Source organism: Xiphias gladius, chromosome 14 (assembly GCF_016859285.1).
Source record: "Xiphias gladius isolate SHS-SW01 ecotype Sanya breed wild chromosome 14, ASM1685928v1, whole genome shotgun sequence".
NCBI classification, from domain to species: domain Eukaryota; kingdom Metazoa; phylum Chordata; class Actinopteri; order Istiophoriformes; family Xiphiidae; genus Xiphias; species Xiphias gladius.
The window spans coordinates 7,375,135-7,386,020 of record NC_053413.1 but is presented as its reverse complement, the minus strand read 5'-3'; the positions used below and the strand labels follow the sequence as shown (position 1 = coordinate 7,386,020).

The window sequence follows — 10,886 nt, the reverse complement described above, 5'->3', positions numbered from 1 at the left end:
TCATGTATTTATTAGTTATTTCCGACATTGCTGTGTGTTGCAATAAGAAAAAAATTCCACACTAAAGTACTTCTTAGTCAGCCTGCAGGGGATGAAGTCAGCTTTAAACAGAGTCAGAGTTTAGTTCCTCAGAAATGAATGGACAGAGGTTAGGTGACCAGCATGATGACAAAGCAGTGTGCATCACTTTTTTTGTCATCCCATTAAGTCATCAAAAGTTAAGGCAAGTGCCACCCTGTGAGGAAATGTCCATAACACTTTGAAAAAACACTTGTTAAAAGGAAGATACTATGTATTTTTTTCTGTTTGGAAAAAACAAAAAAACAAAAAACAAAACAAAAAAACCCTTTGCACAGTTGTGTCACTGGAAACCAGTAAAGAATTTGCCATTATAATCGTGTGCCAGCAATGTTTTGTTTTTTTAGCTGTAATGAATCCAGCTGATTGTGGTTGACCAAACTATCAAATGTAAATTCTGTGTTGTGAACAAAAAAAAGCAAGTGCCTGAAATGAATCTGCAGAAATGCCTGAGAGAAACTTTTGTTAAAACAGATAAGCATGAATCAACTAATGACCAAATAAGCACAGCAGTTTGATTTCAACAAAAGAACCGCATAGTAACATCATTGCATCCATGTAAGCTTAATTATAAAATACTTATATTCAAACAGTATTCAAGATATGTAATCACTTGTGCCAAATGTTTTTAGGCAGAAAAAGAAATCCTATCCCATGACAAGACGTGATAGTCTGGATGAACACGACAGCTAATGACTCCTAAACTGACAAATGTTTGTCACTAGCACAGTTCCATTTCATTAACACCTGGGAGACTGTATTGATAATCCACTCATAAACTGGAGCTGGAAAACAGGAGTCTGATGCTGAGCTCTGAGGATGACAGAAATTTACTGACTCAGCAATTAAATGAGAAAAAGCTTCCCATCAAGACAATTTAGAAATGCGATACAATATTTCATGCAGGAAAGTCATTTGGAAAGAATTCCTTACCTTGTAGGGGTGCTGAAGGATGTTGGTGTTCCTTATTCAAACAGGGAAAAAAAGGGGAACTTGGTTTAAGGATGCGATGTATTCAGTTTCAGATTTGATAGTGTATCTGGTTTAATTACAGAGCCCATGCCAGAGACAAAAAAGTGTGCGCGCAACCACACTTACTGTGTACATGTTCATGAAGAGAACTATGGCTGGAAATAGAGGTAGCTGATCCAGGAGTCTGGCGAAAAACAGATCAAGGGCAAAGTGTTATCTTGATTAAGTGTGATACATTCTTTGCCTTGGAAAAAGTAGTTTGACAAAAGAAATCTTAAAAATCAAGGTCCACCTAGCTTTTTCCTGAAACCTTCAACCTCATTCACTGTCTCCATGAGTCTCCTCAGTTGTCATGGACATGGCATCTTCATAACAACCGAACAAACGTCATCCACTGAGGAATACCATGAGATGCGGTTGAAAGCACTAGCAAAAGCTACCAAGTGGAACTTGAGTTAAGATTTTTGTCAAACTAATTATGTCATCAGGGGACTTCAAAGGTTGCGTAGAAATTAAACCACAGATTTTTTTTTTTTTTTTTCACTACTTTCAAACCCATTATAAACCCAACATTAATTTAGGTCAACAAGAAATTACATGAGGCCAGTGTAACTGGGAGAGACTTACTGTGAGGGAGGAGAGACTGGGACCTCTGCCTGTCGCCCACCCCTGGGACTCTGCTGAACCCAAGTGACTGAGAGCCAGACAACATGTTTGAGCATAAGATGTTATGCAATTCTTTTAAGTGTGGAGATGTGATGATGCAGCAAATAAAGAATTAAATACATACCTGATACTTCTTGAACGAGGGGTAACTGGTGAAAGGAAACATGCACACATCCTCATCAACTTGAATAAAAAATGTGAAATTGACCTACCCTATAAAAAGATTTAACTAACAATTCCACTTAAATCTTTTACCTGGGGAGGTGACAGCCACAGGGAGGTACATCCTTTGAGTACTATATGTAAGAGAAATTTTTTTTTTTTTTTTTTTAATCATTTTAAAAACTTAATACTGAAAGGTGTATCTTCAAACACGATAGTTCTGAAGGGTAAATTGGCTTTTACCTGTCTGTCTGGAACTGTCCTGGAGAAACCTGTAGCAAGCAGAATGTGTACGAGATAAATTTGACATCTGATGTACCACCTTAACACTGACATCTTAAGAAAAATGAACATACCCTCCTCTGAGAAAGTGGCTTTTTTAATTCAGCAGTCTCTCTTTTCAGCTCTGAAAGTTGCCTTTTCAAGCTAGCATTCTCTCTCTTCAGTTCGGAGAGTTGCCTTGTGATAAGACGTGGGAAGAATAGCGTTGAAATCGGGATTTTATTTACACAGCCACAGAGGAACAATAACCGATATTGAAATCACCTGTATCCCTGCTCAGTGACTTCCTTCAGACGCCCTTCCAATTCAACAGACTTGTGCTTGAAGTGCGCTGTGACTCTCTCCATGTGTGCCCGCTGAAAAAGTGCAATCTGAGGAGCATGAAGACCTCTCTATTAAAGATTCTTTCAGTGAAAATAACAGACTAACTCAATTTTGGCTATTTGATAATAGCTCAGATTCCCCCAAATGATTTTTTAGCATGGCAATGGTAAAGTGAAGCTTTTAATCTTTCAATCTCATGTTGAATGACTCATTGACTGCTCTGACATTTAAAATCCTGGTATAGCAATTATAAAAAGGACAGAAGCGAGGGAGCTTGGGGTGCACGCTGCACAGAGGAGACAGACCTCTGATATGTGCTCTAGCCGTGACTGGATGAGCTTCACAGGGTCCTTGAAAAACACTTTTTCCTGTGGCTTCATCTAAAATAGAAATTTGTAGATATATGTTGACTATGTGAAATAAAGTAATCCTCTGCTGGTGGCATCAGACAGTAACCTGCAGTGAATGTGTCAAATACACAGACCTCATCAGTGATAGGCAGATAACTGCAGCTGGCCCCACAAACGCTGCACTGCTCTGAGGGAAAAAGACATGATCACAAGATGCATAAGTAGCCTGAAATTTTCTGTCACAATTATTGTTAGACAAGTTGTAGTTAAAAAGTGGAAATAAAGTTCGCTCAGCACACAGACGATAGAATATAACTGTCTTACTAGATTTAATGCATGCTTCACAGCAGATGTGGCCACAGCTGGACACCGCAAACACGGACCCTCTCCTTGCAAAGCACTGGTTACAATGGAACCAGTCCATTTTAATTCCTGTGCGTTTCCTCGGCTGCAAACACACAACTTCACAATACGCAAATGTGATTATGTTACATAAAATATTACACAATGACTATAAGTACTGCACTTGTGTGATTTTGGTCTTGGGCTATTTTTCATATTTTGGGATAATACTATTGCATACAACATTTTAGATAATACTGTGCTTGCAACTTTGTGTTAGTTTCCCGTTTCAACATAATGCCCCTGTGCACAAATCCAGGACCATAAAGACAGGGTTTTCCTAGTTTGGTGTGGCAGAGCTTGACTGGCCTGCACAGAGCCCTGACTTCAACCCCATGTAACACATTTGGGATGATTTGGAACGCCGACTACGACCTAGGCCGGGCCTCATTGTAGGCCTGGCCAAGCATTAGTAATGCTTCACTAATGCCTGGCCTGTTCTGGCTGAATAGGAGTAAAACTCTGCTGCCAGATTCCAAAATCTTGTGGAAAGCCTTCCCAGAAGACCTGAAGCTGTTATAGCAGTAGAGAGACCTTTTCTTACAGCATGAAGTTTTGACTTTTCATAGCAGAAAAAGCACAGATGAAATAAATTTCCTTAATGGCCCAGTTCCATCAAGGGTCCAATCAGGCCTTGACAATGACAGTGAGCCAGCATGCACAACACCAGGACCCTGGGAACAGCTCAGTCAAATGGAATGCAGTTTGTTCTTAATGTTATCAGTAACATCTGTATCTGTAATATCCTATCAAAGCCCATGGTTTTGGAATTAGATGCTCAACTGTCAAAGAATGTTTGGGTACCCGTCCGCATCCTTGGTAAGTTTTAATAAAGCTTTATTTCTGGAAATTGAGATTCACAATTGTGGACATTTTTTGCCCCCAAGTTACTTATATGTAACTCACATCCCCCCCACCAATTGAGTTGGAATTAGATAATTTTGCACCAGTTAGGTACAGCGGTCAAAAGTGGAAACGAAGTTACTCAGCCACAATGCCACGACAACTGCTATTAGCCGTAAAGTGTTAGCTAGCTACAATTGTGTCCAATTGTTCTGTTTGGTTGGATATTGGCAAACAGAAGGTAACGAAATGATGGCTGACGACTAGAAAGTATCTGCTCGCATTTGTTACATTACCTGTGACCCTGCTGAGAAGTCAGAGATGTAAATGTTTCAGGCAGCTCAGCGGTCCCGCCTCTGCGTAAGTAGCCAATCCCGTCTTCTCTGTTCTGATTGGCAGAGTGACGTCTGAGGCTATTTTAGTACGTCGTTTCTTACGCCTACTATTGGCTGTGGTTTGTAATTTATACATTTTAAATGATATGAAGTCACTAACAGATTTTATCCTTCAACTCTGGATTTTAGTTAATTTAATTAATTTCACTGAAAAGAAATTAAAAAGCTCACTTTGATCTTTAGCACAGAGTTTTCCTGATTGCGCTTGTAATTTTATACTGGTCATCTGAAACAAACACCAGGGACCCATGTTGCACCACATCATGTCTTGCCCTGCAAATTCAGGATATTAGCCTTAAAGCTTAATTATTAATCTTTGCCTGTTTAACCTATCAACCACTAGTTGAGTCAACAGGTTTGACAGCACAGATGGGGTAATAGAGTGCATTACATATTCAGGATCAGATAGCATTTCAACGTGAGTGTTTAGAACATGATGGCAGTACAAGTGGTCAAATTATACGGCACCGTGACAAGCTGTTAAAATAGACCAGTATAAAACATGCTTCTTCACTGGTTTCTTTGTGGGCAGGTTAGAGCAACCTTTTGACCCATGCTATTTACATTGACTTTAGCCTTGGAAGAGACCATGAAGGTGCTGCTTTGATTATGTTTCACTACAATTTCATCTTTGTCAGTTGGTCACTGCTAAGGTTTATTGCAGATTTTTAGTGAGTTCTCAAATTATACCTAAACATTGCAATCCCAAGAACTACTTTACTGTTAATCACAGCCATCAAGTTTTTAAACCCCCAACCCCAAAAAAAAAAAAAACCCATTGCTCGACTGAAAAACCCCTAGGGGACAAGTGAGTCAGTGCCATTTTGGAAATTAAATTACAGTGTACTGCATTATGCAATTCATACCCCCCCCCCCCCCCAATCAGTGTCTATAGGTCACTTAATCCCACCATTATACCTTGTAATGACTGCACACACACACACACACACACACACACCTCAGTTTTACCCAAGAAAAAGACTTAGCTCTGTTCAAGTTACATGGTTTGGATTCATCTTTAATGGCCACAGATCTGAAGTCCAAAACAGGCACCAAGCTTTTAGAAGCTTGCAAAACCAAGAATAAAACCCAATTCAGATTGAAGGAGCCAGTCCATAAAAATGGAGCCATTTCTGAAGAAAAAAAAAAAAAAAGTTTGAGGGCAGTTGAGCACAAACAGTATATTGCAATGTAAATTTAAGTTGTTTCTTACTTTTGATGCTTCAGGAATTTCCATTAGTGATAATAAGTGGCCCAAGGACTGATTTTTGTACCATCCTGACTTTCCCTGTAAAAGCAAGCACTTTTAGATTAGTACAATGATACTGGTTTAATCCAGACATTGCACAGATCCATACCTGATGCTGTACTCCTCATCCTCCTGGACTTGCAGGTTGTCTCACAGCAGTCACATAGATTGCTATATGCAGGGTTATCCAGAAGCTCCCAACTGAATGGGTCAGGAAAGGAGGAAAGGAGTCAGCAGTTATGATTTGACTGAAGGCAGTATAATTTGTTTAGAGTTTTTTTTTTTTTTTTTTTTATATAAAGTATTTACCCATGATCTTTGACATAGTGGCAGGCCTTCTTTGTGTTGTCAAGACCAATGGGATCCCAAGCCACAAGTTTGCAGTGGATAAACACCTGGTGAGTGGAGATGAGAAGTGGGTTTGCAAGGCAATAAGTTTCAGTATTTACAAGTTAATGTTGTATCCGGAAAGAACATCTGCAACTATCAAATGAGGAAGTTTTACCTCTTTTCCAAGAGAAAACCTAAAGGCTTGAAGAGATAGGTGGATCTCGGATGATTTTTGCCTTGGTTGAAATTTTGAGTTGGATGTCTTACTGTCCACAAGACATCTGTAGGTTTTGAAAGGGGAAAAAAAAAAAAGTTACTGCCAATGGGAAAAAAAAAAAACCAATGTCAGTAAGCCAGTGCTCATATTTTCATCATAAGATTACCCCTTATTTGTGATTATTTGGTATAATTGGGTTTCAGGTTGCAGCTCTGGTGTGGCAGCAGCTACACATTCCTCAAGAAGCAGCAGCAAGGGCTGATGGGTCCTCTGCTCAACACTGGCCATGATTGGGATAAAGGCGCCTAGTGGAAAACTAGTAGATTCAGCAGGGCCTGAGAAGTCATCTAGAGCAACAGATAGAGGAAACCCATTGAGTTACAGCAGTCATTGTTCTGCCATTTCCATTGATGTTATGCTATGTTCTTACACCTACCATTCATAATTCCAGTGTGGAACACTAGATCTCCTTGGCCATATGTATTAAACACAGGATCATAGATGAGTGGGTACCAGTCTTTTGGCCTAGTCAAAAACAAAACAAAACAAAAAAAAAAACAGGCTGGGTACAGCAACTACCACCATTTATCACAGTCATCTGTAGAACACTACTATCAAGCCCCTGTTTGATCACTTTTACTAAAAACCTAGTGTGGAACTAGCATGAATACACACCTCTCATATGCACAGAGAACTGGGTGATTGAAGGGGGAGATGCGAGAATCAGGAGAAGAAATGTAGGTCAGATCATTGGTGTAAATCAGCTGATCCCCAGTGACCTATGAGGGGGGACAAATGTCACCAAGCTGTAAACATGGTTCTTACAACCCCAAGTTTTAAGTATACTACTCACCATTTTCCTGAAGTTACAATCATTGAGGTCCACACTGAAAACAGCCTCCCTGGCTGTGAAGCTAGTGGGAAAACAGGAGCCAAGACGGAAGAGTGACATGTCCGCCTGGGATCTGGTCTCTGTCCACACCAGCGTCACAAAGTCAGGCCCACAGTCCAGTTTCATGTCTGTCAGGGATACAACACAAAAACAAAATCCCTCAACTTTCTACTCAAACAGTTTGAGTGAGAATTGTCAAAAACTTGATTTGGGGAGAAATTTTTTTTTTTTTTTTTTTTTTTGATGCAACATTACCTGCATAAACTGAAACGGCAGCTACCAAGCTCAAGAGCAGAGTACCTTGCCAGAAGAACGCCATCATGACTGAATGCTTGAGACTGACACTATGGGTGCTTTTATTGCCTCTGACTGGGACACATGAATCAAGTTAACTTCTTTCACCTGGTGTGTGTCAACAGTCTCAGGTGCAGCGGCCATCAGCCTAATTACAACAACACTCCAATCCATTTTAATATGGTGCAACTTGATTACGATCATTTACTTTTTATTACAGCCACAAAAGTACAGTGACAGTGAAGTGACACTTTTTTTTACACATATACACAAAAACAAGTGTAAAGGTATATGATTTATTGTACATTTAGTGGATGAGATTTCCAGTGATATTGTTACTGTTTAGTCCCAGGGTTAGTCAGCCTGACGTTGTCAGTACGGATTTGGAACACTTTCATGCGCGGTCTGAAATGTGACACATGGGTGATCAGTGACAGTGCAGTCAGCCATATCAGAATTCAAGGACTCGTACCCTGACTTGAGCTGGTGCTTGAAGTAAAAATGGAAGACATCTGTGTGGTATTCAGTGAAAGGAATAAATAAAAACTCTGAATTTAGGGACTGAATCCTCTAGCCTCTGTGGCCCAGGAGGAGGGTCTGATGACCTGAAGATCAAATTATAACTAATGTAAATGTATCATCTAGCCTCACAAATAATTCAGGTGGTCCTTTAACTGTAAAGCCAAAAATTTGAAGTGTGTTGCAATTCAGTTTCCTTGAACTTGCCAGCCAAGTGTAAATACAAATGATAAACTTCAGTTTACAAGCTGCAACATTAAAACACCACATGGACAACTTGCAATAGTGTGGCACCATATTGGGCAACTATATAGTCTTTGCGGATGGTATTTTAGTTCATTTCATAGAATTGTGTGATGACTATAAATAAGTACACATCTCATTCAAAAATTAAAGCTTGACGTGATCATTAAAACTCAAAGAATCAGTTTAAAGTTTATCAAGCAATGAACAGCAGCAGTATCAAGTGCTAATGGCTGGTTTTGATGGCAGCATAAACAGGAGGAACACACAGCTAAAGAGATGGAATAAATGGAGCAGAATCATAACAGGAGTTTAAACCAGTTTTATTGCACACCAGAAGATGGAGCTATAACATTTTTGGCAGTTACTGCTGTAAGATCTAATAGATCTTAAAACATAAGTCAAGATAAGATGATGTCCCAAACATCTTGTTAGTCCGGAAGGAAGCCGACGTCATCTGTTACTGGCCCCTCAGTCTTCATCACCTTAGACTGGGCTACCCTGTTAAGAAAATGTTGAGAACTTTAATCCAAACTTCTAGTTTCAGGACAAAGACCTTAAACTCAATTTTTTTTTATTTTTTTAATGAAATCGATACACCTGAGAGTCAGCTGCAATGACCAACTCCACAGGTGTGCTGTGGGACCTTGAGTCAGACGGCTCCACGATGATCAGGGGTCCCAACACAGAATTGTGACTCTGGCCATGTGATTCTGCCAAAAAAATAAAAAATAAAGGAAAAAGAGGGTGTGTGTGTATATATATGGGGGGTAATGAAAATGACTTCATGAAAGAAGTCAAAAATGATAAAGATCAATACCCCATTCAACTCCTCTTTTGGAACGAGACTTGCAGGTTGAATCGCAGCAGCTACAGAGCGAGCTCTGAAACGGGTCATCGAGTAGCTCCCATCTGAGAGAGAAGACATCGTGGGGTTTAACAGTGGTATGGTGTGGAAGAAAAAAAAAAAACTCGCTAGCTGCTTCTACCACCAGCAGCCCAGGGCAGTGACTTTGTTAACAAGAAGTAGTTACGGCACTCAACTCCTCGCACTTATATTTCTCTGTGTAAGGAAAACAAATTCAGCCCAATAATTCAGCTTTAGGAGGTACTGCTTGTATTTTTTTTTCTCTTCAACTTTGGACAGGGCCAGGCCAGCTCCATACTTAGATATAAGTGGTATTGATCTCATCTAACTCTTGGCAGGAAAGCAAATATGGATATTTTTTGCAAAAATGTCAGAACTATTCTGTTAAACCATGATTACCTCCCATTTTCCTTTACATAATGGCAGGCTTTCTTGCTCTCATCCAGAACTTCAGGATCCCATGCGACCAGTTTACAGTGGATGTACACCTGAGGAGCACACGAGCAGTGAGTGTGTTTTGATTTAAATAATATTCCTGATACCAGCCACCATTTTGCCCTCTCTCACCTCCTCTCCAAGAGGAAACTTGAAGGACTGCAGGTAGAGGATGATGGCAGACGAGTGGTATCGAGGAAGGAACACCGAGTTTCCCCTCATGCTTTCCAGAAGACATCTGAAGAAATTTTAAATCTCAGATTAGGACTTCTCCAGGACCATCACTGTAAAGACTATCCAGTATGTGGAATCCTACCCTTTGTTGTCAATGATTGGGTAAACCTGGCTGCCGTGCTGCAGCTCTCGTGTCGGGGCTGCCACACATTCCTCCATGAGCAGCAGCAAAGGTTGATGGGACTTCTGCTCCACTGCTGCCCATATTGGCATGAAAGAGCCCAGAGGGACGAGATTTGTCTTGGCTACACCTGTTAATTGCTCTGTCGGGTAAAGTAAAAAGGCTCAGAATAAGTCTTTGAACGTGCTCCTGTTGAATTTGGCAGGGTGGGAACTCACCATTGAGGAGTGCCATGTGGAAGATCAACCCGCCTCGACCGTCAGAAACACCTGATCCAGGGTTCAGGAATTGGGGAACCCAGGCCTCAGGTCTGAAACAGAATGGTAAGGCTTCTCGTCACACATTTCAGCTTTAAACTGGAATTTCATCTCAAACAAAAACAAAAAAAACCCCCAAAAAACACTACCTTTTATAAATACACTCGATGGGATACACAAAGGCTGCAGGTTTTGTCTTTGCGTGTGGCCTGTAAGTCAGTTCATTTTGATAGATTAAGCGTTTTCCTTTTATCTGTAGAGAAGGAAAACTGGTTATTAAAATACCCAAGTGGCTGGAAGGTATTTAAGTTAAATATAGCATGTACTTTACCAGTTTTTTAAACTTGCATTCAGCAAACTGGTAGTTGAACTGTGCTTCCCCCTCGCCAGTGGTCATCACATTCAGGTGAGATGGCATGCAGCTTCCGAGGAAGAGACGAGCTGCATGTGGCACCATCTCCGCACTGATCCTCCATGTGATCATTACCGAGTCTTTTGCACAGACTACCTTGATATCTGCAAACACATTCTTATGGTGTCAGTTTCTGTCGATGAAACGGCTAAAAGCTGTGCGTAAGGTTGGCAAAGTTCTGCATGCATGTCTGTCTGAAGAATACCTGCATTAGCGACGGTTGTTGTATAAACAGCCCAGATTAACACGCCAAGGTAGAATTGAGTCACCATGACTAAATGATCCAAGGCACATTGGCACAGGCACACTTTATAGACTTCCTGTCTGATTAGCCTAATGAT

The 10,886-nt window shown here is 40.5% G+C and overlaps 3 protein-coding genes across 8 annotated transcripts; all 3 read right to left on the bottom strand.

The window, feature by feature from the left end:
• Positions 1 to 776: 776 nt before the first annotated feature.
• LOC120799009 (RING finger protein 212B-like) lies at positions 777 to 4,622 on the bottom strand. 4 transcript variants are annotated; one of them, XM_040143809.1, is made up of 13 exons: positions 4,376 to 4,622; positions 3,159 to 3,296; positions 2,969 to 3,021; positions 2,790 to 2,864; positions 2,425 to 2,531; positions 2,235 to 2,337; positions 2,122 to 2,150; positions 1,972 to 2,012; positions 1,841 to 1,865; positions 1,678 to 1,744; positions 1,177 to 1,234; positions 1,012 to 1,042; positions 777 to 891 (listed from the first exon to the last, which is right to left on the bottom strand). In XM_040143809.1, exons 2-13 carry the CDS (start codon positions 3,256 to 3,258, stop codon positions 819 to 821), a joined length of 762 nt encoding a protein of 253 aa, XP_039999743.1. In that variant the 5' UTR covers positions 3,259 to 3,296; positions 4,376 to 4,622; the 3' UTR covers positions 777 to 818. The 4 variants fall into 4 exon arrangements, with proteins under 4 accessions (XP_039999743.1, XP_039999744.1, XP_039999742.1 ...); XM_040143810.1 differs by having other exon boundaries at positions 3,159 to 3,282; XM_040143808.1 differs by having other exon boundaries at positions 3,159 to 4,622.
• An 849-nt stretch (positions 4,623 to 5,471) lies between these two features.
• On the bottom strand, positions 5,472 to 7,553 carry LOC120799110. Its single transcript, XM_040144012.1, has 10 exons — positions 7,418 to 7,553; positions 7,124 to 7,290; positions 6,946 to 7,049; positions 6,707 to 6,795; positions 6,437 to 6,617; positions 6,229 to 6,334; positions 6,033 to 6,118; positions 5,833 to 5,924; positions 5,688 to 5,762; positions 5,472 to 5,607 (listed from the first exon to the last, which is right to left on the bottom strand). Exons 1-9 carry the CDS (start codon positions 7,482 to 7,484, stop codon positions 5,698 to 5,700), a joined length of 957 nt encoding a protein of 318 aa, XP_039999946.1. The 5' UTR covers positions 7,485 to 7,553; the 3' UTR covers positions 5,472 to 5,607; positions 5,688 to 5,697.
• Positions 7,554 to 8,520: 967 nt separating this feature from the next.
• On the bottom strand, positions 8,521 to 10,884 carry zp3f.2 (zona pellucida glycoprotein 3f, tandem duplicate 2). Of its 3 annotated transcripts, none has more exons than XM_040143324.1 (10): positions 10,751 to 10,884; positions 10,465 to 10,649; positions 10,283 to 10,386; positions 10,095 to 10,186; positions 9,838 to 10,018; positions 9,654 to 9,759; positions 9,486 to 9,574; positions 9,039 to 9,130; positions 8,819 to 8,931; positions 8,521 to 8,719 (listed from the first exon to the last, which is right to left on the bottom strand). In XM_040143324.1, the coding sequence occupies exons 1-10, from the start codon at positions 10,815 to 10,817 to the stop codon at positions 8,705 to 8,707; spliced, it is 1,044 nt and encodes a 347-aa protein (XP_039999258.1). In that variant the 5' UTR covers positions 10,818 to 10,884; the 3' UTR covers positions 8,521 to 8,704. The 3 variants fall into 3 exon arrangements, with proteins under 3 accessions (XP_039999258.1, XP_039999256.1, XP_039999257.1); XM_040143322.1 differs by having other exon boundaries at positions 8,865 to 8,931; XM_040143323.1 differs by having other exon boundaries at positions 8,708 to 8,740.
• Positions 10,885 to 10,886: the final 2 nt, after the last annotated feature.

Coding starts and splice junctions, on each gene's coding strand:
- LOC120799009 (XM_040143808.1), bottom strand. CDS start 3,258: ATGGACTGGTTCCATTGTAACCAGTGCTTTGCAAGGAGAGGGTCCGTG. Junction 1,866..1,971: donor TGTGGCTGTCACCTCCCCAG/GTAAAAGATTTA, acceptor TCCTTTCACCAG/TTACCCCTCGTTCAAGAAGT. Junction 1,235..1,677: donor CCAGTCTCTCCTCCCTCACA/GTAAGTCTCTCC, acceptor GTTTTTCGCCAG/ACTCCTGGATCAGCTACCTC.
- LOC120799110 (XM_040144012.1), bottom strand. CDS start 7,484: ATGATGGCGTTCTTCTGGCAAGGTACTCTGCTCTTGAGCTTGGTAGCT. Junction 6,796..6,945: donor GTTCTCTGTGCATATGAGAG/GTGTGTATTCAT, acceptor GTTTTTGACTAG/GCCAAAAGACTGGTACCCAC. Junction 6,119..6,228: donor GGTTTTCTCTTGGAAAAGAG/GTAAAACTTCCT, acceptor TCCACTCACCAG/GTGTTTATCCACTGCAAACT.
- zp3f.2 (XM_040143322.1), bottom strand. CDS start 10,817: ATGGTGACTCAATTCTACCTTGGCGTGTTAATCTGGGCTGTTTATACA. Junction 10,387..10,464: donor AATGCAAGTTTAAAAAACTG/GTAAAGTACATG, acceptor CCTTCTCTACAG/ATAAAAGGAAAACGCTTAAT. Junction 9,575..9,653: donor AGTTTCCTCTTGGAGAGGAG/GTGAGAGAGGGC, acceptor TGTGCTCCTCAG/GTGTACATCCACTGTAAACT.